Source organism: Barbatula barbatula (genome assembly GCF_947034865.1).
Source record: "Barbatula barbatula genome assembly, chromosome: 19".
Taxonomy (NCBI): Eukaryota; Metazoa; Chordata; class Actinopteri; order Cypriniformes; family Nemacheilidae; genus Barbatula; species Barbatula barbatula.
This window is the reverse complement of record NC_136782.1, coordinates 13,936,667-13,962,392: the sequence shown is the minus strand read 5'-3', so window position 1 is coordinate 13,962,392 and position 25,726 is coordinate 13,936,667. Positions and strand designations below refer to the sequence as shown.

The window sequence follows — 25,726 nt, the reverse complement described above, 5'->3', positions numbered from 1 at the left end:
CTGAAGATGCTTTACATTTTTTATCAACTAATGTAATTAATGACAGAATTTTATTGTTGAGTGAACTGTTGCTTTAATATCACGTCACCTGTTCCGCCTTCACTCAAACCTTGAAGTTATGCTGCTTTCGAGACACCTCGGAAGCGAGATATTTCCCACCACAGACGCGAAAGTAACGTCTGGAATTACTCGCATTAGTATTGATGATTCATTAAAACTTGACAAGTGTCTGTCAACATTAAAAGACCACCATTCCATAAAATACTTCGGGGTTGAAGTGGGAATTATCGAATTTCCGAGAGCACGTGATGCCAGACTTCATTATCAGTAGTTAACCATGTAGTTGGCCGCTAACACGGAGCACATTTCGGATGCTTCTATATGGCATTATTTTTTTGCAGAGTTTACGTCATTTGGTCGTTGTACTCTAGCTGGCATAGAGTCTTGTGTTTTGTGAATGTCACGCGAATAGTTGAAGTGAGTTTGACAGCAGTGCCTTTTCAATCTGCAGTCCTGTTGTATGTTCACGCCCCCTCATGTTCTCTGTTTGCAACTGCACTCATTCAGAAAATAAGTTATTCAGTAACAGTCACCTATTTAAATCTAGATAAGTAGTATGTGAATTGCTTAGAGGAATAAACAAATGTTGAATAGCCATTCGTTTGTGGAACAATTGCAAAGAAGTTGAACATTTCTAGATGTCACTGTGAATGTATTCCAGCGTTTAGACATGAGGCAGGCAACGGCTAATCTTGCCATTGGTGATAAATGTTGGTTTGTTTTAGGTAGTAAAAGTTTGTGGAATGAAAAAGCATTTTTTTTTGTTAATCACATGGGCTTTAAGTCATCAGCGTTTGAGCAATGTCGTTTCGATGGAGCTGAAAGGTGGATGTATGTCACTTTGTATTCCTTAATGAAATATTTTCACGCATTTATGTTGATGTCAGAATGTTTTAAACGCGCTGTGTAGAGAGATTCGATTTTAAAAGAACACTGTGATATAGTTTGGCTGTCCCTTATGAGCAAACCAGGTTTACAAATCAGCTTAGTGTTTTATTGTGCAAATCCCTGCATTTGTTTTGCTTTTGCAAGCTTGTGCAGTGTGTGTAAGTAAATGCATTAGACTTCTTTTTATGGTTTGGTTTGTCATGTTTTAGTTTTGTGTATTTACACGCTGTAGAACGTACACAACTGTTGATAACTTAGATGTATCTTCAGAAATGATGTGGCTGTTTTCGCATGTAACGTTAGATGGATGATTCTTGTTTTGTGGTAACTTTTAAAATATGTTTATACATTTCTGGGACCATGGACAGTACTGTTTATGTTGGGGCAATTTTTCAGACCTCTTTCCACACTGATATTATATATATATATATATATACATGCAGATATATATATTTAGTGTGTTTTCCCTATGGAGAAAGTTTAAGTTGTATATAGCCTGTAAATTTGGGACTGCATATAGATCTAACTGTCCAATGTTATAAATAAAAGAGAACAAATGCTAAATAAAAATAAATCTTGATACATTTAATAGGAAAAATGGTTTCCTATGTATGTTTTGGTCTTACATTATACCAGTTGTAATCATTTAAATGTTTAGTATTATCTAAATCAAAACCAATTCATTCAATCAAAGCCTTTATATGAGACATGAAAGTTGTGGCATTGTACATTAGCGAGAAATTATTGTCTCCAAACTTTATAAAACCAAACCAAAAGACGAATATCATCACAGATTAAAAATCCTCCATTGGGAAAGTGAGCTCTTTAAAAAGTACTGAAAGATGAATACATTAATAATAAAAATTGCTTGCTCATTCTGGCAACAATACATTTACAGATTATCTTTAATTTACGGTTTTCACCAACCGCCTTGTAAAATAAATATTAGCTTACATTGACAGTAATGCCATCCACACATCCACTGTACAATTAATATAATTTTCTATATAATGATATCCTTTAATTAATAAAAATAACTAAATGGGATAAAACAATCGGTTACATCCTTGTAACGAAAATGTACTGTAACCATTGTGAGATTATGATGCATTTGAGTCACTGTTAATGATAAACAAAAGCATATCTATAACCTTTTTTGCTTTTCAGTTTAATACATACGCTAGAGTTTAGCACTGTTTATGACAACACTGTTGTCTGGTTGTCTTTCATTAAGCCAGTTCTTGACTTGATTTCTCTCCAGATCCATATGCGCACATGTTGTCATCTCCACACACGTCGGAGTATTCTCATGATCAGATTCAGTAGTGTGATTGTCAGATCCTTCCTCATCAGATGCCGTGGCAAGAGGCGGAGTCAGTGGGGGAACGGAATTAAACATAATGAAACCGATCAGGATCACCACCAGTGACACAACATAAAGTCCTGAAAACTGAGGAAGGAAACAGTGGGTTCCAAAAATTTTTGTTCAAATCATCTGGTTCATTGAAAAGACGACAAAAACTGTGAAACATTGTCATAAGTCATTTTCTTGATGTCCCAATGACCTGCAGTAGACTTCTAGGAAACATCTAGTTCATGCAGTGCCATATAGAGGTGCTGCATTGACATCACTTTTCTACGTGAACATGCCGGGACCCTTGAGTGGTAAAACATTGCTTTCAATAGGAGAAAGAAAGAAACGGGCTGTGTCTCAAACCGCTCCCTATTCCTATACTTCACACTACAATATTTGTAGTATTAACTGTAGTAATTGGAAAAAGTAAATGCTGTAGTATGCTTTAATATTAACTGTGGTAAGATTTAAAAAAACTAGTGTCTAGTAATCTTTTTTACATAGGAACTGATTCAATCAATGTAAGAATGTTTTTTAATGCTTATAAAGGAAAATGTAAGGCTTACTTTAAATGTGACTAAAACGAACAGAAGGGGGTGGCACATTTTTTTTGTGTATGAATCATTCAACTAACTCGTTTAAAACAGCTGATTAATTCAAGAATGAAGCAAGTGTCTTGATGAATGACTCAATCATTATGGGTGCTTCTCAATTCTTATTTGTGCATCCTTATCTCCTTTCTTCACTTCCTTTCCTTGGGCCTTAGCTCCACCCCTTCAGGATGCGAGGGAAGGGAGCAAGGAAAAGATGCAAGGAGTGAGGAATTAAATCAAGTGAAATGGCATATCCTCGCTCCTCTAATGATGACTGTACACATTGCACATTGAAAATATAAAAAAAGAGTTAAATACATACTTTAGGGAGATTGTAAAAATCCCCACTACAATAAAATAAGTTAAAATGTTCTTTGAAGTGGTCCGAAATGTATATAAGAGTCAAATATATGTTATACTTAAATATTAACTAAATTAACTATATGAATATTAACCATACTGTCTGAAATAGGCAATTATATAGGTCTACAGTGGAACGATTAAGCAACGATAACAATTTGGCGCGATGATGGAAAAGCGTTCAGTATACAATGGTCTGGGCACTGGTAAGGACTCTGGCTCCCTTCTCATTGGGACACCGTTCACTTAGAGCACTTTTCCACCATGACGTATATCCCAGTGAAAATGTAGGGCAGGACTATATTTTGCCATTTCCTTTTGGATTAGTTTGTTGTAATTTGGGCCTGAAGGGGAGGGCTAAAAATGTCTGGCCATTGGACAGTCACAATAAGCAAAACAAAAAAGTGGTAGTCCTATATCATGTGGTTTTGCTGTTGAGAGGGGCAGAGTTTTTGATTAAAGATTACAATTGCAAATGAATCTTAAAAAATGTTGTTCATGAATAAATCATTTATAATAATAAAGCAAGCAACCAATTTAATCTATTTAAAAGGTCACAGTTATTTATGTAATTTCTACTTTAACTTTTTTTAGCATTTTCTCATGTTTTAACTGAGCCACCATTTTATGTTTAAATACTTACAGAGTAATGAAACAGAAAGAGTCCACAAAACAAGCTGAAGAGGTCTCCGGTGAGCAGGGAAAGGTTTACTGCTGTGGCGCTAGTCATCTTTACCACTATGGGCATCATGCTATAAAAGCCATACATGCACAGTGCATATCCAGCCAAGAGAAGAGCTGCGAAGAAAGTTGAAATATAAAACTAAGAGAAAACATCTTCACAGAGCTTTCAAATGTACGATGAGTACATCTTTGGTGTCATTGGTCTAACTATCTCTATACAAGTTACTTTTTATTCTCTTTTATAGTATTTGCCATACTTTACCAATTTCCCACTTCCATTGAATTTTGGTCACTTCGCTGTGTTCAATAATGCCTCTGCAAGAAAAGATGATGGCGATGATGCAAGTAGCTCATTTATGAACAGACCTCTTGTGATTAACAACTCAACAAATCTCACAGTTGAATTCCACTGATGACCGTTCCGAAGAGCCCAATCATGCCCAGAAACTCAACCCGGCTCAAATTCTTCACTGTGTACTCCTGGCACACATTAGAAATGGCGTATAGAGTAGCACTGACGAGAACCAGACCATCCCCAAGGAGAATGTTACTTGCTGTTGACACAGGCATGAATAATAGTAAGGTTTCATTGCGTAATGGCACATTACACTATGCTGAATTATGTTCTGGACAATTTATTGGAAAGAAACCCATCTGGGCTAAAAAGACCAGATGACATCATAAAGTATGTTTGAGACCAGCAATGCTGGCCTTTTTATTCTTTCAAATAATTGTTTTAACTATTAATTCTTACAAGATCCCTGGTTCTGACCCGCAAGGATGTCTGCCCCCACCATGGCTCCCACCCCAGCCAGACATATACACACAGATACAAAGTGAGTGATCCTATAGCGGGTTTTCAAGAAAAACCAGGACAGGATCATCAGAACCGGGATAACAAAGCAGTCCAGAAGCTGAAAACAATAATACAGAACATATAATAAGTACAGAATTGCAGTTATAATTAAACAGCATCTTGCAAATCTGATTTATATTTTTTTCAATGTGTAGCAAGAACAAGTCATGCATGGATGCATGCAACAAGTGACATACAGTATTCTAAAATGCAACTTTAAAATTATAATCAGTTTTAGTAAATACCGATGTTTACTTTATCATGACATAATTTAAGCACACAGATATACAACTGTCACCTGTATGCTGGTTAATGTGGTGAACTGGTATGCTTTCACCACTGCATAATTTGCCTCCACATCTATAAGTCCCAATAAGACATATTTCCACCATTTTGTCTTTAATATCTGCAAAATATTGCCATCGCCTACATTAAAAGAGAGACGTCCTGGATATTACATGCCAAAGAAAATGTTTGGAACCACATACAGACCTTATTTACACAAAGAACACAGTGATCCTAAGTTACAGATACATTTCTGATGTATTCATTTAGATACCTTTTCTGAATATCAATGCTGTGGTATATGTGATGCAAAGGAGGGTGTAATTTATAAAGCTCTGAAGCATGGGTGTATTCAGATAGTAAACAGAAGCCAGATATTGAGATGTTACAGCAGTTCCACAAATCAGCGCTGATAGGATTTGTCCCATCAGCATAGTTCTTAACAGTTGCCTGTAAATAACAGACGGTTAACTCATAATTTGTGATGGATCATTTAACCACTAATCATAAGGTAAACTGAAAGATCTTGCATATGTAAAGCTGTGTCCACTCACCATGTGAAGACATCTCCCAACTTTTGCAACCCCTCTCTCATTTCAGAGCAGAGAGTGTTCAGCCGCTCTTGAGGCATCTTGTCTCGTGTCATTCATTTCAGAGAGCTTTGAGACACCATATCAGTGAGTAACAAGTTTAATCATTTACAGTTTGATAAAGTACAAACCAGAGCAGAAATCTCACAGTGCAATGATCTTGAACTTTAAGATGAAGCGCTAAAGAAGATAGTCTTTGACATTCAAAACCATACAGAATAAAAGAATATCCTTCACCACAAAGACAAATATACGAGCCTGCCTTAACCTAATGCAATACTATAACATACAAATACATAATCTTATTTTACAATATTAAATAATGTTAGTAGAAATCCGAAAATCTTGATAGTTGCTATCCAAAGGAGGTAACTTTAACAAAACTCACTGGCTGTTTATAATAAAATGCAAGGTTGTGGATTTTATCCCAGGGGATTGAAGATAGCTATGTAAATAATGTATAGGATAATGCAATGTAAGTCACTTTAGATAAAAGCGTCTGCCAAATGCCTAAATGTAAATGAGTGAGTATTGGATACAATGTAAAAAGTGTGTGTGAATTGCTCATTGTCTAACAATGAAGCTCTTACAAATATTGGCAACTATTTTACAGTGTACATTTGGTAGGGTTTAGCAAATAAGTAAGTCATCTGAACATACAAAATCTGCATACTGTACAGAGTGTGTTACAAACATCAACGCCAGTGTTGCGTCTCCAGTGCAATAGAGGGCGCTAATACATCACTTACCCCTGTTTATAGTCGCAGGTAAAGAAGTGTTCACGTCAGCAGCACAAGATACAGGAAAATAAAGGCACCGTCTACCGTTCATAATGATGGAAGATGAAGAATTAGAGTTTGTGGAAGATTTGGAAGCGATATTGAACCTTACCCCAGAAGTGCAGCTGGCTATTGAGCAGGTTAGGCTGTTTGTTTGGTTTTGTGTCCATTTGTAATGGTGTTACAGTGAGCGCGCACAGTCAGCGGTTTTACTCTCTAATGGCCTGCTTGACACACCGCGATTGATCTTTTTTATGTATTTTCTTTTTAGATTATAGTATTTCTTATGTATTTTGTTGAGTTGCTATTGTCAACAAGCTGTTTCAACGAGCAGACAGATCTGTTATTGTTAGCTTTGCTATTGGGGAGGGAGGGAGGGAGGGAGGCAGGTTTAGAGACAACAAATTAATAAATAAAACAGATGCTGTAGCTTTTTAAAGATGACTGTATATACTGATACAAGAACCAAATATGTAACGTTAGCGTTTGGTTTTGCCTTTTGTAAACTTGATAGCAATGTCGCAACAAAACTATACGTTATGTGTTTGTGTGTGTGTGTTAAGTTATAATACAAATAAACTGAAATAGAAACAGTGTTACATGTGGATATAGTATTGTTGAGCAGTGCCGAACACTATAAACATGATTTCCTCTATACATTTTCTGATTAGTTTGATCCACAGCAGGGGATACAGACAGGTGTTGCAGGGGGATGTGCAGATGTTCAATGATCTGTGTCTTACACTGCATCTTCATTCCAGATTTTCATCATTAATACAGCTTCTCATCTTGGTTCAATTGTTTTGCTGTTGCCTTAGCTTCATCTATAGCGGACTGTACATATTTATGGCTGAGAGACCTCGGGACCACATTAAAATGCTGACAGCATCAAACAGCAAAACCTGCTATAATTTTTGAAGTTATTAATCTCTATCCAATTTTCCAGGTTTTCCCCAGCCAAGACCCGTTGGATCGAGCTGATTTTAATGCTGTTGAATACATTAATACCTTGTTTCCAACAGAGCAGGTAATTTTATATTGAAGAATTGGGCTTCAAACTAAAACTGTATAATGAATGTAGTGTGATGAGTTATGTTTGTGCGTTTGAGATGTTGAAAGCTCCAGTTTTAAGAATTGTTTGTATGATAATTGACATTCCAGATAATTACATCATATTAATGGTTCATCTTTCTGTAGGTCACCAAAATAAGACCAGTGTCCCTAAACCATTCTTTCACAAAATAAATATGAATATTGAGTAAAGGTTCTTGTGTAAATGTCTATGTTCTTTCTCGACCACAAGAGAGCGCCACTCTCTGCGTTTTAAAGGAATCACCAATTTGATAGCTGATGTATTTTAATTGGGATATAAATATATACATTTATTTAACATATTTGTATGATTTCTTTAGTCATTGGCCAATATAGATGAAGTGGTTAATAACATACGGCTAAAAATCAGGTGAGTTTTGGAATTTGAAGACTTTGTTTACATAAAAGACTATACATTTTTATTATTGTTGTTCAATATATATATATATTTTTTTTTTTTTTTGTTTAGACGGTTGGATGATAACATCAGGACGGTGGTGAGGGGACAAACTAATGTGGGACAGGATGGCAGACAGGTTAGTCCTTTAATTTATTGAGATGTAGTAAATTAATCTTAATTCGTTAATACATTTAAATGTAAAATAATTGGAATATAGATTAATATTGAATTACACATGCAGGGCCCTTTTTCAATCAGTTTTTATAATTTTACGTTTTTAGTTCGTTGTTTGTTACATTGTTATGACTTATACTTTTAGAACTTATGAAAAATATATACATTAATATATTTGACAGTGTTTTTGTTTTCTTGGAATTTTTAGCCACAATTGGTATGCCACTAGTATCCATAAATTTAAATAGATTTCGTCTGTATTCAGCCTTTTGAACGTCTAGGGTTTCAGACTGTAAGTGCATTTTAAATGCTTTACACAGACCCAGAAGCTATAAAGGATGATTCTTTTGGTCTCAAGCTGTTTCCACAAAGTTATTTTTGCCATTTTTTACGGAGTGAAATGATTGACATGGTAAAGGTAGCATTAGTACTTTTGAAAGTTAGGTTAACCACCCTCTCCACTTCAAATTGACATTCATTTTGAATATCCAACCTGTGCTTCTCTTGCATTTCTCATCTCTGAATGTACTGTAACAGCCATCGCATTTCCAGGCCCAGATGCTGTCTCTTCCTGGAAAAGAAAGCACATTTTACTGTGAATTTCCCTTTTCTCAGCAGCGATTCCATTCCACATTGTGGTTTGGTGTTCTGCTGTTTTTTGGACAAGGTTGGAAACCTTGATTCAACACAGATCTGTTCCTAATCAGAACGGCAGGCTGAGGTGAAATGTGACCCTTGATTGCGATGTAGAGCGGGGAGTGCGGCTAAGACCTGCGAGTGGGGTCAGCTGGTCCTGAATTACCCAGCATGCACTTCACATGGAAACTGCTTGTGTCTGAACCGTTCTGCGTTAACATGGGGTCGTGAGTCTCACCCGTAACCTTCAGAGATGTTTCCATGGAGCAGAGGAAAATCTTTTCAGCAGATGGGACTGCTGGGAGGTGTGGATTACACATGTAGCTGGGGTCTAGGAGTAATGGTGGAGACAGAGGGAGTGGACTGGAAAGACACACTGTTGTTGTTTTTTTTGTTTAGTCTGTGAAGTATTTATCAGAGAGATGGAGACATCTGCGCCTGGAACGGGATCTCTAGGGTACACTTGATGACATTTCTAGCTGTGTGGAGGAGTTAGAAGGATGTGTGTGGGTGACCTTAAGAGTTTTTTCTGGTTCTCCCATGTGATGCAGAAATTACCAAAGTTACAATTGGGTATTTCAGTAAGTCTTATCTGAGTCTCTGATGTTTGGATGAAGCTGAGGGCCTGATATGCAGTTTCTTAGAGCAGACACTGAACAGATGTTGATGCTGTTTAAAGAACTTTGGGCCAAAATCTCTTTGTTTTGTTTTCTTCACCTGCCTGCTGTGCATATTCATTCTCGACTGGAATAATTAGCTGCATGTATCTCTAAAAATACTGCTAAATATTTATACTATTGTTTAAAAGTTTAGAGTCACTTGACTGAAATGTTTCTCTTGAGCGTAAAACCTTTTTGGTCTTAACCTTTTGCCAAAGTGTCTGAAATTAGTATCGTAGGCAAAAAGATTAACAATTTTACTAACATTCATTTAATTTTAATAATACAATTATTTTAAAAAGTAAAGGAGAAGAGATCTGAAGACACTGCAGCGATTTCTCTGCTTATATAGCCATAAGCCCTGCCCCCTTTGAAAGGCAACATTCCCATAGGTCCGTGCAGCTTCGCTGCCATTGGTTTAAAGTTTTACTTTTCACACGCCAATGGCCGTGCAAAGAAAAAGGAGTTTTCCCCATAGCGTCTTGCTACGCAGTACGAGTGAAGTATTGATAGGGAACTTCATAAATGTGTGATATCCTTCAAAAAGGAAAGTCAATAATGGGCCAAAGCATTTGGTGCAAATGATTTGGTTAGTCTCTCATTTAGCTTTTCCCTTTGTTTCACTTAGGAGTCATGTTAATGTATATAATTTTCCTAAATGCCGCAAAAAAGTTCCATATAAAAACTTTGCTATGTTGTGTTCCCAGATGGAGCAGTCAGATGAGAGTTTATAGCTGTCAGGGAGCCAGTTGGGATCAGGATGTCTCATGTAGTTTTTGGCATCTGGAGCTACTTATTAGGAATGCCGAGAAGGATCCTCCCCAAGAATGTAGTATAAATATTTAATCTAAACACAGGATGGAAAGTTTACTGTATGTGCGGTTTTCTATCAGTCCTTTTAGACTAATACTTTGTTTTTATTTGCCTTTGCAGTTATTTTAATCCTTTGCTGCATTGTTGAGTTTTTGAAGCTTCCCAACAGTTTTGTTTTAATGCCCTGGTTTCACTCCCTGTTGCATGCATTATGAAATAAGTCTTATACAAATGTTTGATTCACGTTTTATGCATAAAATAGGGGACATTTTAGTACACATTTTACAACGAGTAAAATGCTTGCAACAATGTGCTGCAGGCTTTTGTTTATTTAAATATTTGCAGTGATTATACAATTTGAGGTCATATTAAAATGGTAAAAAAAGATCAAAGAGCATACTTTCTGCATATTTTGTGGGAATTTATTTAGCAAAGTCATTATTATTATTCACCCTTTATGTTTGTTACTTGGTTTTGCAAATATCCAACCAAAAAGTATTAAAAAGTGCTTGTCTACTTTGATAATGCAGTATTAAATAATTAAAAAAGTACTGTGTTTATTCCATTACCTTAAAAACAACAAATTTGGACATCTGAGGTTTTGGAAGGACAGCAACATTCAAAATGTACAACATTAGTTCACAAGTATTAACTTTTTGATTTATTAATTTAAACTCTTAAATCTACATCACAATAAACCATTTGAATGCCATCAAATATCATTCATGTCCTTACAAGAAAATTAAAAAAAATTGGTTACTCAGAGTTAAAAGGAAATAAGCTTTCTCATTGATAAAATGTCCTGCCTTTCCCTATGATCGACATGATATTCATCCTCAATCTTTATCAAAGCTCCCACATATTCTTGAATTTTCTACACCTTAGGGAGATGTAGCAGGCATCCCAGCACTTATGTCGTCCTATAGTCTGTGACCCGCCTAAACCATCTGGGGAAAAAACTGCAAATAGAGTCCACATGCGTGGCAGCTGCTCTGCCTCCTGCCAGATCCAAATAAACCCTCACTCTCTCCCATCAGAGAGTATTAGAAGATAAGGAGATCTGGAGACTCTCCTCCAACAAGTCCTTCCAACTTGAGAAAATTGTCTTTCTCTCATTTAATGTGGTTCTTTTTAGCTGGAGGCCGGTCTTGAGAAGATGTGGCCTCAGACTGAAAAGAAAAATTCCCAGAAAGAAGGATGCATCTTTTTCAACTCTGTGTGTGTGTGTGTGTGAGAGAGAGAGAGAGAGAGAGACTCAGAGAGCGTCTCTGTGTTTTTGAGGAGGCTTGTAAAAGTGGTAAATTCCAGGGGGCAGCTGGTGCCGGCTGTTAGCATTCCATCTGGCTGTGAAAGAAAAAGGGCAGAGAGTCGGCCAAAGTCTCTTCACTCTTCATGCAGGGACGTCTTTCCACATGTATTGGCAGTGGCCAGAGTTCCCACTCATCCCTACAGCTGCAGAAGTACGGCATGGTTGTAATTACGCATGTCAGAGTCCGAACACTGGCAGTATGGCTTCGGTGGGAGATGTGCTGTTGGCCATGACTCTGCAGTTGAGCAACCAGGAAGATCATACCCCATCCAGGCCAAGCCAGAAAGCTTGTGAAGTGGTGCGATCAGGTGGGGAACATGTGGAAGGGCCAAGAGCGCAGCTGCTGCAGTTTTGGCCTACAAGAATGTTGAGTTAAATGAAGCGAGGGCGGTTAAATCAGGCTATGCGGTTTGGTCCCCACCCTTCTGAAGAACATAGATCTTCCCACTAAAAATAATACGGGGTCAAGAAGCCAGGCAGGAATCACGTCCATTAAATCTTCATCTCATTTCAACCTCAGATCCGCCTCGTGTTTTTGTATTAAATATGAGCTCAATTAATAATCGCTTATGGTGTGGTGGAGGAATTTGGGTCGAGGGTTTGTTTTTCTAATCAGCTAGTTTGAAAGAGATGAACCGAACCCAACATAAACTTAACTTGATCCAGTGAACTTGAGGTTGCTGGTACAGCAGACTCTGAAAAACATTGAGCTGACGGCGATCTGTAATGCTACTGCGGTGCTGTTTAAGTCATTTTAGATCTTTGTCTTCTCTTTCAGGCGCTGGAGGAGGCACAGAAAGCCATCCAGCAACTCTTTGGCAAAATCAAAGACATCAAAGACAAAGCGGAGAAATCAGAGCAAATGGTGAGTATAAATAAGCCCCGCAGACAGGAACCTAGTCATTTAAGGCCTGAAAGTCGACCCAGAGTAAATAGCCGTTCGCACCCACCCACCCTAACAGCCTGAGTAGTCAAGGCAGAAGAAACTGTGACATCCTGTGGTTTCGTCCACAGCACTCTTTGAGCCCATGGTAATGCACAGGCCATCTGTGAGAGTAATGAAGTGCAGGTCAGAGGAAGGGCAGGGATTGGCCCACAGCATGAGACGGGGAACAATAGCGAAGCTTTGTCCTTATTCTGATTGTGATGGAGAAATGTGAAATTATATCAAATGTTGCTCTCCTCCAGGTGAAGGAGATCACACGGGACATCAAGCAGTTGGACCATGCAAAGCGTCACCTGACCACTTCTATAACTACCCTGAATCACCTGCACATGCTGGCCGGCGGGGTGGACTCTCTTGAGTATGTGTTGATGAAATGTATCCGCCATATTTTTCAGGAATGATTAAATGATCATTCACTGGTTTAGTAGGAAGAGTGCGCTATAAGCTTGTATGATTGCTTGTTTGCAGAGCTATGACTCGAAAGAGGCAGTATGGTGAGGTGGCCAATCTCCTCCAGGGTGTGGTCAATGTGATCGAGCACTTCCAGAAATATATGGGCATTCCTCAGATACGCCAGCTGTCAGAGAGGTGAGGTCACTCATCCTAAAACAAAGAACTTTTGCCAGACTAAATGAAAAACGTGTTTATTATATTTTGTCTTTTTTACATCTAGGCATACATTGTCTTTATTGTTAAAATATAGCATATTTATTTATATGAATAAGAGCAACTATACCGATAGCCGATTATTCAAAGTGATATCTGCCGATACCTATTTGGAAGATTTAATTAATATTTCTTAGCTTTCTGAACGTTGTTAATTCATGTAATGACAATTAATATTGAAACTGGTGATATTTCTTTAAAAAATATTATATTGCATAATTTCATTGCATTGTGTGAAAATCTTTGTCAGAATCTGAAGTTAACCTTATCCTGTGTACATTTTGACTTGTTCACTATGATTGCCAATTTTTATAACACCAAAGGACACAATGAGCTCGTAATCACGACGACTGAAGTGTGAAGTGTGACATTTTTTATTTTTGAAGCCTGCAGCATAAGGCTCAGCTTACTACCATGTCTGAATGCCAGTCGGTCTCACCTGACCACTTGAGATGATCTTAATTCCAGGTATAAACAGGCACTGTTTATATGACTAAATCCCTGCTGTAATTCAGTGGTTCTGAGGCTCTTTGGATCCTGTTTTTGTTTATCAAAGATGCAGTGCAGGAAGGAAATCTGTTCCACAGTGTATTTACTTTTTTCCACTTTGGCCTTTTCTCTCAGCGGAAAGCGGCTCTTTGTTTCTGGCTATTCCCAGAGGTGAAGCTCTCTGTGACAGGGTGGTGCATTCCCCGTCCCCTTTCTAAGGAAAGAAGCGGGCCTCTATGATTCTGCGCTTCCCACTGCTTGTTTATGTTGGATGCTGCGATAAAGCTGTTGGTTTATAAGCAGATGGAAAGCAAGGGTGTGTTTGATGTGGAAAAACGATTCCCCTGATTCTTTCAGTTTCTTAATGTTTATCTGGAAAAGCATGTGCCCGTGGTTGCTTTTTAATGTGATTATCTGTGCACTTCATTAGACCTTTGAATGAAGCATTTGCAGATCTTGTGGCTCATGCAAATATATAGTGTGCCTAAAACAGCATTTTAATGCGCAAAAATACAGTACATCAGTTTGACATAGAGAAAGAGTTGAATATGAATGGAGGATTAGACTTTACAATGTACTATAAATAATATTAGCCTCCCCTTAGGATGTTTTAAGCACACAGTAAGATCCCAAAACAATGGTTCAGGGAGAAAATGTTGTGATGGTACTATATAATTAGATGTTATTTGTTGCCAAATATGGAGAAAATGGGATGTTTTCATTCCGTAACCTCCTGTCCCTAAATGAAGATGTGTGGTTGGTTGAAAGGTGTGGCAGAGATGTTTGATCAGGGGCAGCAGCTGAGGGATGTGCTGTGGTTCAGACAGTGTCATGGTGGAGCTGGTGAAGGAAGCTGGCATGCACATGTGTCTCCATCCCTCCCTTCTGTCTCTTTTTCAATCTTGTTTACTTTCGATTACATGTGTATGCCGTCTGTAAAGTTGAGCCAACAACTGATCCACAAATGAAAATAGCATCTTCTTGTTATGATGCTGTGGTTCGTCCAAACTCTTGGATGGATTGGTTTTATTTAGCACGGTCACTGATTATTGAGATTTGGGTCCCAAGTTGAATTTGGCCTCATTGGTTAGTAGAATGTAATTGGACATTAAAGTAGCTGTTATTTCTGTTTTTTCTTTTTTTAGTTTCCTTATTTTAAGCATGAGCGTTGACCTTTCCTATGCAGTTGTACTAAGCCTCCAATCAGATCTTAAAGGGATAGTTCAGCAAAAAAGAAAATTCTGTAGTCATTTAGTCACCCTCTTGATAGTGAATGGTTACCAACATTCTTCTAAATAAATTCCTTGGTGTTCTGTGGAAGAAAGAAAGTCAAACCTGGTTTGAAATGACAAGAGGGTGAGTAAATGGTCACTTGAAACATGTTATAAGGGGTACCTTAGAAAATCTCACCGGACATCAGGAAATTGCATTCTGAGCCCACCAGGTGTCTTGTAAACAATCTCATCCTTCTGTTTTTGTCCTCAGAGTCAAAGAAGCACAGAGCGAGCTTGGCACACAGATTCTTTCTGACTTCGAGGAGTCTTTTCCTGCGCAGGGGTCAAAAGTAAACTGAGAAGTTTTTGTTACTCTATTTCTTATTCCTTACATACATGCATACTCTGTTTCAACTTAGGTTTGAGTTTAAACTAAACTACTTAGTTTGTTATTTACAGAAATCTGGAGGTCCTAGCATTGTTCTCAGAGATGCTTGTTTGGTAGCGAATGTCCTGGATCCTCGTATTAAGCAGGAGATCATCAAAAAGTTCATCAGACAGCACCTTTCTGAATACCTAGTGCTCTTCCAGGAGAACCAAGATGTAAGTGTGACCTTTAACCTCGTACTCTAACCGTTTGATTCTGTTCACTGAAAGTGTTGTATTTGTTCTGCTGTCCCAAACGCAGGTGGCATGGCTTGACAAGATCGATCGGCGCTATGCGTGGATTAAACGTCAGCTAGTGGACTATGAGGAGAAGTACGGACGCATGTTCCCCGAGGAGTGGTGCATGACGGAACGCATTGCTGTAGAGTTCTGTCATATCACGAGGTACGGCTCCCGCTCTGAAGCTGAACATAGATCAGATGTCGTGAGTACCACAGTGTTTACACTTTTTAGTCGATGAAGGTCCAGGCTATGAAATTTAGCGGCCACTAGCGTTGAAGCTGCGAATTGCAACCAACGGCTCACCTCACCCATCTCTTTCGAAGCACTACGGTGACTCTCACAGTCACCACGTTTTCACTTCTTTGCCGAAGGAGATAACGTATTTACGAAACACGTTCTGTAGTGCAGTTTGTCCATTTAGGGCTACTGTAGAAACAACAAGGGGAATTCCCTGGAAGGGGACCCACAGTGTGTGTAGATAGAAATAGCTCATTCTAAGATAATTAAAACAAGGCTTCATTATGTAAGATCTTTATACCCCTGCGAAGACATAGGTATGTATATTTTATTGTATTTCTGTCAATAGATCCTCCAAAATATAACACCCTGGACCTTTAAATTTGCATTTGTTAGTTAACTACAAAGAGTTCAGGAAAAATGTTACCTAGACCTTACATAACACACACGTATGGGATAGTTTAGCAAAACACCGAACTGTGCTGGTTACATGTCTGGAATTTCAGTAGCAGTCTGAAGTAGGACGTGCGTGTGTGTTTTCAGTCAGGGTCCTCTCAAGAGAGTCATTACAAAACCTTCAGTGTCTGGAAAGAACGCTTGAGGTCCATTGTAATCTGATCTTAAATATTACTCCTTTTGACAAATCTTTATGTTAGAGCGGATATGCCACAACACCATCTTTTGCCTATTTAGGTCTATTTTGTTCTTACAACATGGCACATTATAAGATGACTGTAATCGGGTCTGTCCTGTGAATACAACAGTGGTCCACTGTGGTTTCGTTTAACAGCCAAACCAGGCATCTGCACATGCTGGCCCATAAAAGCACTGACCTGAAGCCCTAGCCCTACTTGGCACGTTATGTTTCGCTCACTACCGTGCATCTGTTTTTCATTTGCTCATCAGAACCGAATTGGCCAAGCTGATGCGAACCCGCGCCAGGGAGATCGAGGTCAAACTTTTGCTCTTTGCTATTCAGAGGACCACCAATTTTGAGGGACTGCTGGCTAAGCGGTTTTCAGGCTGCACTTTGAACGACGGGCCTGGGGTGAGACCACCTCTCAGTGGATGCTTGTTTGTGGGCAAACACAAAAGGGTTTACTGGGGTGTGACTGCACTGGTTATCTGGGTTGTTTTGTTTTGACTGTTTTTTGATGTTTTTATGCGTTTTCAGCAGAAAAAAACAGAGACGCCTCTAGAACCTACAAACCCCTTTCTCGAGGACGAGTCTGGTGAGGAGAACGCATCAGAAAAAGATGAAGATTTGGACAGGGTGAGCAGAAATTAGCAAAATAGTCTATGCCAGTATTAGTGAAATTTCACAATACAAAACATTTGAACCGGTACTTTTGACATCTTTAGTCTGGAATTCTTCACTTTAGCATTTACTTCTGCAATGGATTTGCAGTATAGGACCCTCTGACCCCATTTGTACCATACACTATGTAGTTTAACCAACCCATTGGTTAATATTGCTTTTGGTACCATTCCAGCATGCAATTTACATTTCTTTCTAATGTGCTTTGTGATTTGACTTACACTTGAACTCAGGCTTTGGTCAGACGCTTGTTCTCTAGTTGATGTGTTATGAAAACATTACAGATTCCATGTGCTTGGAAATTGTGTTTATCAACTCTTAAACCCTATATGTTTGATTCTTGCTTAGTTCTTGCATTTATTGCATGCAGATTGGGTTCTTTTATCTTTAAATTGCCGCAGAAGATGTTCTCGGTATCATGTGTTGTAAGAGCATTTCTGATGCTTCGGGTTCGTGAGAAGTTCACTGTTATCAGAGTTGTGATAATGTTGATGTGTTTTTGCAACAGAATCTCCTTCCTCTTACTCTGGTGCGGGTACCAAGTGTACAAAAACCTGTAAAGAAATTCTGAATAATGTTTTGTTGTTCACAGCCAAAGAAGCCCAAAGCTCCGGACAACCCCTTCCACGGCATCGTTTCCAAATGCTTTGAGCCTCACCTTTACGTTTACATCGAATCGCAGGATAAGTGAGTGAAATTTACTGTATGCAGTTGTGCCTAAATGATATGTGATGTCTTAAAATTATCCATGTAGTAGCCCATTCACTTTGAAGCTAACAGCTAAGCAGATTTAATACATCTCAAGTGTCCTTCAGGGGTCATTTTTAGATACTCGAAGGATAGTGATGCTCCGATGCACTTGAGTTGTGAGCTTCCCCTTCCTGTGCCCCCTTTGTAGCAGTTCCATTGTATCTTTCCCCCGCAACTGAGGCAGAAACAGAAACCATAAGCTGTTAACCACAGATGCTTCAGACAACCTGAAAAGGACCACCTTCTTCACACATTTTTATTTTCTGTCTTCTTTACCTACTCTTTCATTTCTCTCTCTCCTCTCCCACGGCTTCCCCAAGTAAAGAGCTTCTTGTTTAGGCCTCTCTGGTTGTGTAATAGCCTGTTGGCACTGCCTAAAGCAAAATGACCTTTCTGTTAACAATGGCTTGCTTTATACCACTCAAGATTGACCTGTTTGGCATGAAAGTGTCCACATTCTTCTCTTGGGGTTAGTGTCTGATTACACAGTTCAGAGAGAGATAGGCCATTTACTGTGATTTTACAATATATCAGCTGTATACAGCAAGTTTAAGATTTCTGTATGATTCGGTCATCAAGTAGTTGATTTTGTTACATATTTGAACACTGTATTGATATTCTTATGCCAAGAAGCGATCATTTTCGTCACATCTTTGGGGAAATTATGATTAAGTAAGTCTTTTAATGTGTAAACTGTTGGACCAATGTACATTCAAATATTTTCTATTTGATCAAAATCCAAACCTAAAATGAGCTGAGAATAAAACTGGACACAGCACCAAAGTCCCATGTCGATGAAAAAGAAAGGAGTGAAAGATCACAATAAATCAAAGTTTTGAATAACTATCCAAATATCAGTTTAATATCATGTCTCTGGTGCCTTCACCCCAGTAGACAATTGCTAATGGTTCGGTTCCTTGTCCTAGGAATCTTGGAGAGCTCATCGACCGCTTCGTCTCTGATTTCCGGACACAGGGTCCACCTAAATCGGGCACAGATGAGGGAGGTGCAGTTCTTCCCAGCTGTGCTGATCTCTTTGTGTACTACAAAAAGTGTATGGTCCAGTGTTCCCAACTGAGCACCGGAGAACCCATGATCGCTCTGACCACCATCTTCCAGAAGTATCTGCGTGAGTACGCCTGGAAGATTCTCTCCGGGAACCTACCCAAGTGAGTCGAGGCCAGCAGCGGGTCACCTGACCATGTTCCGCCAGACCTTTTTCCTCTTCCTCCCTTTGTTGTGGTTGGGTTTTTGATCCTCCCTTAAACTTGTTTTTGTATCTGGGGTGTAAATGCTGGGGAGGAGACGGAGTGGTCGTCTCTGTGTGGTCGTATATGTGGAGTTTCTCTGTGCCGCTGATCAAAGAAAGAACAATCCCCACCCGTTGCCTAGTGTGGTTTACTCAGTATTGTCTTTGGGAGTTTAAAAAGGGGGGTTTGTTTAGAAGAAGTTGTCTAGTGGTTTCCATGCAGTCTTTCTTGTGTTTCTTTCAGCTGGGAGGGTGGTGAAGGGCCCGAGGGTTAGTTGGGGTGCTTTGGTAACCATGTTTGTGTGTGCTTGGTACATGTTTGCGTGCAGAACCAGTACCAATAGTGGTGGTCTGACCATCAGCAGCTTGCTTAAGGAGAAAGAAGGCTCAGAAGTGGCCAAGTTTACCACAGAAGAGCTCTGTCTCATCTGCAGCATCCTCAGCACAGCCGAATACTGCCTGGCCACCACACAGCAGGTCCTCGCCAAGCCGCACATCCCTCACATTTACAAATAAACCCTGAAGTTGTGTGTTCTGTTGCTAAAGTTGTGTGTTATGTCTGCAGCTGGAGGAGAAACTCAAAGAGAAAGTGGACAAATCCCTGATGGAGCGAATCAACCTAACTGGGGAGATGGACACTTTTAGCACGTAAATACCAGTCGCACCTTTAGCATGAACTCATTTGATCCTGAAGGAAATGAGTATATTAAGACTGGTCTGTTTCTAATATTCCCATGACACTGGCAGGGTTATTTCCAATAGTATCCAGCTCTTGGTTCAGGACCTGGATGCTGCGTGTGATCCAGCCCTCACGGCTATGAGCAAGGTAGCCTTCTAGCACTTCAGAACCGCTTACTGTCATCAAGCTCTGATTGCTTCAAAATGTGACTTTTAATATATGTGGCTTTAAACTCGGGTTGTTGTGTATGTTTGTGCAGATGCCGTGGCAGAGCGTGGAACATGTGGGAGACCAAAGCCCTTATGTGACCTCTGTGATCATGCACATCAAACAGAACGTGCCCATCATCAGAGACAACCTGGCCTCCACACGCAAATACTTCACCCAGTTCTGCATTAAGTTCACCAAGTCAGTAATGCCGCGAAAATCCCTGTCACTGGTGACACTTTTTAAAGAATTACGTGAATGTGTAAACTGCGTTAGCATTTTTTTCTATTTAAAAGGCAACGCCATTAATCGATTCCAAAAAAGGTTAATATATGTGCTGTGTGTATTTATATGCATACACATACATGTGTGTGTGTATATAACAAATATTTACCTAAATATACATTTATATTGAAATATAATTGACGATGTATAAATAAACACATGTATGTTTTTGTATTAATATATGTGTATATATTGTATATACTGTATACTCAGGATATAAATATATATAAATATATTTAATAAATATGTATATAATTTAATATATATGTATATATATATATATAAAGAAAAACATTTATTTGGCTCGCGATTAATCAATTTGACAGAACTTTTTCAAACCCAAGTTTTTATAGTCTTGCCTTTCTTTATAGTCTGTGACCTTTTACATGATTGTGTCTTTTCTGTAATTCATTTTCTAACTTAAACCCTGCTTTTATTTTTATCCATTTATTACAGCTCCTTCATTCCAAAGTTTATCAACCACCTATTCAGGTGTAAACCCATCAGCATGGTTGGAGCAGAGCAGGTTGGTGGAGATTTAACCTTGTGGTGTTAATGTTTGGAAAAAGGATCTGTCTTTAACCCTACTACAATTCGTATTTAATATTTTTCTCTGAACAGCTTCTACTGGACACGCATTCACTCAAGACTGTTTTGCTAGACCTCCCTTCCATCGGCTCTCAGGTGGTCCGTAAAGCCCCGGCGAGCTACACCAAAATAGTGGTTAAAGGAATGACTCGGGCGGAGATGATCCTCAAGGTGGGAACCTAACGTGCATTCACAGCCTGTTAACGGTCTGGAATTCACTCAGATTCTATTTTAAACAGGTTTCCCAGTTGAGAAGTTCAATACAGGAAAGTCTTTAATGATCATTTGCTCATAAAGCTCTGCATGGTGCAGTGCTCAGTTGGAGTTATTTACCAAGCTGTGCGCCTCCTGATTTAATGAGCTTTCTCAGAGAGACAGGAAGTGTTCGCATGCCTTGGCTTTCCAGCCTAAAGCTTTAGCAGAGTGTGGAGTGCTTACAGACATCAATATTTTATATATATATATATATATGCATATAGAGTTAAACTGGCATTTTTGTAGCCTTTCTCCTAATATCCTGGTCTCATTAAAAGTTTCTTGCACTTTAAAAATATATAATAATTTCTTCCATTTCATCTTACCTTTAAGACTTCTAGAATTTCGTTGCTCCGATGCACACAGAGCAAGATATTTGTTACAATTTGTTACAAAACATATTTGTTATTACAACTGTTCAATTTTTTTCACACAATACATCATCGCATTATCCCTGCATAAGTGTTGATTCACTATAAGTTCATCGAAATACCATGAACAAACAAACACAGATGAACTTCAGTAACGAACGAAACTTATTGATCAGCATGCTCTTTCTATCCCTGGTGGACATGTCCAGGACCCTTGTTCAGGTTTGAAAAGAACTTTCCAAAAGCTGTAGGAACCCTGGCGTAGTGTATCGAGCATAGAAATAGTACCTCTTACATCCAACTTGTTTTTTGACATGTTGACCATCTTAAGAATGAGAAGACGGAACATTTAACAGTGTAAAGAAGTCAGAATGCATGAATTAAGCAATAGGCCCCAAGAAGCAGTAGGGTTACAGTGCATTTTATACCAGCTAGGGGAGTTGTGGCACAATAAGGAAACGGTTATTCTGTATGCGTAGCAAGGTTTCATAAAATTAATTAAATAAAGTGATATTTAGGCTATATAATGTGGTCACCCGTTTTAATTCGAGGTACTTTATAACGGCTTAGAACTCTGCTCAGCCAATCAGAATAAAGGACAAGAACTGACCGTTTTACAAATAGCATTTATCCCCACCTTTAAGAACAGCTCAAGGGTGAGTAAATGAAGACAGAATTTTTTTGGGGTGGTGAAATCTCCCTTTAATATTACGACTAGACGGAGGGTAAGCAGTCTGGAATGCAGGAGAAAATGCCATGTGCCTCTGTGAATCTTCCTCTCCATGATCTCCAGACCCACCTTCTTCCTCTGACCTCTGTCTACAGCCCTACCCATGATCCTCAGACTTTTATAACTCTCCAGGGCTTTCCTGCTTCTGGTCTTTTAACTGCCTGGAATTCATCTTTAATCCACATAATTTTCTAACCGGGATCAGTTTTAATTATGCAAGATCATGCAAGGACCATTTCAATCTAACAAACATGCAAGAGTCCAGCCATCATCACTTCATGAGATGGAGACCTGATTTATTAGTAAGGTTGGGCAATGTTGAGTTACAGTATGTGGTCTCTCGATTAGAGCCTTTGTTGAAGTTATCACAACAACACCAGCTAAATATGACAAACATGGCTGACGTGTGTATATGAGCACATGACCAGTGACCTTAAATGTGTTTACATGCATTCCCTTTGTTTTTAGTTAGTTGAAGGGCTGCACGACACAAACCTGCCCTTGATCGTGACCTGGGTCTTCAAAATCTGGTTTGCATTAAATGATAAGCTTTGTAGGGCTCCAGGTGCCTCCCAAGTAATTACTTCCATCTTCATCAGCATTTCACTTCATAGTTTTTGGTGGAGCGCTTCAGAGAAGAAGAATCGGCTAAACCGCAATGTTATTTTGTAAAGGCATAAAGCGCTCGGATACGATGCTGTAAGTGGTGGTTATATTTGGAACAATATTATAATTGTTTACAACCTCAGTCTCGCCGCGTCACCATTTTTCTTAATCCTTGTCGAGTAACATGAGCGAAGCGCCACACCGTTTATGGGTGAAATGTGAACTGCATTGCTGGTGGCGGATTGGTTTTCCACATGATGCTCATTACTGGGTAAACATGGAGCTTAATCTTTTAAAGATGTCTTCATTTTTTCATGTCTTCTCTTTGCTGGGAATGTGTTCCTGCCCATGTTAAGGCCCAAACCTCAGAGAGATGTGAAGCTGGAAGATGTGGTGCTAGCCAAGCATGCTGCTGTCTCTGAGACGTGGCTGTTTTCCACACTCTCTTTTGCCTGTCTTAACCCCCCCATTGTGGCTCTTTTTGGAAATGAACGGAAAGACAGACTTTCTCCCCCTCATCTCGTTTTCATTTGGTCTTTCTCTCTCGTGCTCGCTCTCTCCATTCTCTCTTTCTCATTTAAGAGGTAGCTACAACAAACCTCCTCAAGGTTTTTTCTTTGGACCGTCTCCAGGACAGTCGCTAAATAAATTATTCTGTGGTAAGGAAGGAACGTTCAGAATCCAAAACCATCCCAAGTGTTCCATGTCCCTCTTCGTTTTGGCCCTTACATATCCCGGCCCCTTTTGCCTTCAGGTATGGAGAGGATAATAGGTTCTTTATGAAAGGATGCCGTTTACTTTTTTATTTCCCCGCTGTATCTGTCAGCCATGTGTTCATCTGCCCTGTTGCAAATCTAAATAGTCACAAACTATCCAGTTAAAAAAATGTTCTTGGAGGAAACAATACCGATTCACAGTGCAGGCCTGTGGCCTATTTAACCTCTTTTTACTGCTCATTTGAGATGCTCTCATTATAGCGCCCCTAAAAAATTACCGGTGAGGCTAATTCAGATTCATTCAAGTGTGGCGTAATTGCGCTGTTAAATGCGGGCCCTAAATAGATACTTCAGCTTTGGGTCTTTGTTTGGCGCTTTGTTTTGTTCTGAAGTGGGGATCATGTGGGAATGTTTAGATGCTGGGACATTTCAGAGAGACCAGCTCTAGATTAGCTGACTTATTTCTCTCCGCCTCTCAGGTGGTCATGGCCCCTCACGAGCCATCAGTGGTCTTCGTGGACAACTACATCAAACTCCTTGCTGACAGTAATCCGGAGACTTTCCAAAAGATTTTAGATATGAAGGTGAGTCTGGTTGACATCTCCTTTCAGAGTTTTAAAATAAGGACCCTAATAAAAAATGTCTAATATCTTACATTTATTTATTTATAGGGGCTGAAGAGAAGCGAGCAGAGCTCCATGCTGGAGCTTTTCAGACAGAGGTTGCCCACTCCCCCCTCCGGACCGGACAGTGGCTCATCACTGTCTTTCAGTACCCCCACCCCTGAACAAGAATCATCCCGCATCCGAAAACTGGAAAAGCTCATTAAAAAGAGAATTCAATGAGTCAACATGAGCTTTATTACAATCTGTATATTAACAAGAGCTTTCTTTCTGGTGTAGACACTTTCAGGCTGAATGTGTTACACTTTATTGTTATTGCTATTAATGAGGTGTAAATATTATTTCTTTTTTCTATTTATGTTCTCTTAGATAATCATTGTCCAATCATTGACATTTATGTTATTTTTGTGTTACTGTGAGCATTCAAGGTTCAACATGATGACATTTCCTACAGTTTACAGTATAATACATATTACTGGGGTGAATGAGTCATTTTTCTTTTGCTCAGTTTCACAAGACTAAAATCTATAACTCACAATGTGTCAATTACCTTGCAAATTGCTCTGTAATATGTTTGCACTTAAAGCAAAAACAAAAGGGATTCTGGCCCAAAGAAGTAACCTGCTGCTATTCTGGCACAAAGTCTTCTGAAGTAGGCTTTCCAATATCAAAATTATTATGTTTTAGATTTGTCCTTTCACCAGTAAATGAACTTTGCTTATGCTTCAGTTAAAGGTGCATGTGGAGTGGGCAAGTGAGTGGGGATTGACATGTAACAAGGTATCCAGCTTAGAGACTTCACACCAAAGGAGCTTGGGATTTCCTGTCTCCTGCTGAATTGACAAACCTGTTGTTTTGGCTTTTAAAATACTTTCCCATGTTCCACATGTTGTCGTAGATGTTGCAACCCTACTGTTGCGCTTTCCCTTGGCAGAGATATTTTCTCTGAGAACAATAACTGTAGTTCAGGAGATTATCGGAATGCAAAAGTATTCATGTGCACACATTGATAATACATAATTTTCTTTTTAAGTAAAGAAGTGTTCTTTTTTGTCAATTTATTATGTAGTCCTCATAATAACATATATTATGAATGCTGGAGTCTGTTTACCGATCATTGTTTGATCCATCATCACCTTGTCCTTGATAATTGTTGCTTCTCTGCACACGGTTATGTATTTAATAACAGACATCAACAGCTGTGCTTTTACAAACCAGAACACGACATGTACAATGAATGTATGCTTCATATGTTATTAATGGGTTAATGCAATTTAAATTGCAATGCTTTTTGCTATGATTAATATTGTTGAGTGCTTGAAATGCAAACATTCTTGCCTTCTGTCTTTTTAATACCACTGCAAAATCTTGTCAATAAACATCTGTTGTGTCATGGCAATTGGGTTAACAAAACGATGTTGTAAGTTATTACAATTATTTCAACTTAATGGAATTGGTTATATTTAAAGAGTATAGCTGGTTAAAGCAATAGTTACAACCCGGTAGACTTCCGCAAAGAATAAATAACTCCTGAGTACTTTTAATTCCATTAATATACAGTTACAAATAATTCATATTAATCTGAGTTCAATATAA

General features: G+C 38.9%; 2 protein-coding genes across 5 annotated transcripts; one reads left to right on the top strand and one right to left on the bottom strand.

The window, feature by feature from the left end:
- Nucleotides 1-1,513: 1,513 nt before the first annotated feature.
- On the bottom strand, nucleotides 1,514-5,759 carry slc35f2l (info solute carrier family 35 member F2, like). Its single transcript, XM_079481588.1, has 8 exons — nucleotides 5,635-5,759; nucleotides 5,355-5,530; nucleotides 5,094-5,221; nucleotides 4,694-4,853; nucleotides 4,337-4,493; nucleotides 4,202-4,254; nucleotides 3,899-4,053; nucleotides 1,514-2,398 (listed from the first exon to the last, which is right to left on the bottom strand). Exons 1-8 carry the CDS (start codon nucleotides 5,724-5,726, stop codon nucleotides 2,129-2,131), a joined length of 1,191 nt encoding a protein of 396 aa, XP_079337714.1. The 5' UTR covers nucleotides 5,727-5,759; the 3' UTR covers nucleotides 1,514-2,128.
- A 599-nt stretch (nucleotides 5,760-6,358) lies between these two features.
- On the top strand, nucleotides 6,359-25,543 carry vps53 (VPS53 subunit of GARP complex). Of its 4 annotated transcripts, none has more exons than XM_079481657.1 (22): nucleotides 6,359-6,589; nucleotides 7,396-7,476; nucleotides 7,862-7,911; nucleotides 8,011-8,077; nucleotides 12,311-12,397; nucleotides 12,721-12,836; nucleotides 12,947-13,066; nucleotides 15,119-15,197; nucleotides 15,307-15,450; nucleotides 15,536-15,678; nucleotides 16,660-16,801; nucleotides 16,931-17,026; nucleotides 17,664-17,758; nucleotides 18,748-18,990; nucleotides 19,400-19,547; nucleotides 19,636-19,718; nucleotides 19,818-19,896; nucleotides 20,009-20,157; nucleotides 20,698-20,767; nucleotides 20,863-21,000; nucleotides 23,987-24,091; nucleotides 24,179-25,543. In XM_079481657.1, exons 1-22 carry the CDS (start codon nucleotides 6,503-6,505, stop codon nucleotides 24,350-24,352), a joined length of 2,496 nt encoding a protein of 831 aa, XP_079337783.1. In that variant the 5' UTR covers nucleotides 6,359-6,502; the 3' UTR covers nucleotides 24,353-25,543. The 4 variants fall into 4 exon arrangements, with proteins under 4 accessions (XP_079337783.1, XP_079337782.1, XP_079337785.1 ...); XM_079481656.1 differs by having other exon boundaries at nucleotides 6,388-6,589; nucleotides 16,928-17,026; XM_079481659.1 differs by lacking the exon at nucleotides 7,396-7,476 and having other exon boundaries at nucleotides 6,414-6,589.
- Nucleotides 25,544-25,726: the final 183 nt, after the last annotated feature.

Excerpts from the sequence above, each read along its gene's own strand:
- slc35f2l (XM_079481588.1), bottom strand. The coding sequence starts at position 5,726 with ATGACACGAGACAAGATGCCTCAAGAGCGGCTGAACACTCTCTGCTCT. Across the intron at positions 5,531-5,634 it reads TTGGGAGATGTCTTCACATG|GCAACTGTTAAGAACTATGC; the intron begins GTGAGTGGACAC and ends TGTTATTTACAG. Across the intron at positions 5,222-5,354 it reads AGCATTGATATTCAGAAAAG|GCGATGGCAATATTTTGCAG; the intron begins GTATCTAAATGA and ends CTTTTAATGTAG.
- vps53 (XM_079481656.1), top strand. The coding sequence starts at position 6,503 with ATGATGGAAGATGAAGAATTAGAGTTTGTGGAAGATTTGGAAGCGATA. Across the intron at positions 19,548-19,635 it reads GCCTGGCCACCACACAGCAG|CTGGAGGAGAAACTCAAAGA; the intron begins GTCCTCGCCAAG and ends TTATGTCTGCAG. Across the intron at positions 24,092-24,178 it reads AAAAGATTTTAGATATGAAG|GGGCTGAAGAGAAGCGAGCA; the intron begins GTGAGTCTGGTT and ends ATTTATTTATAG.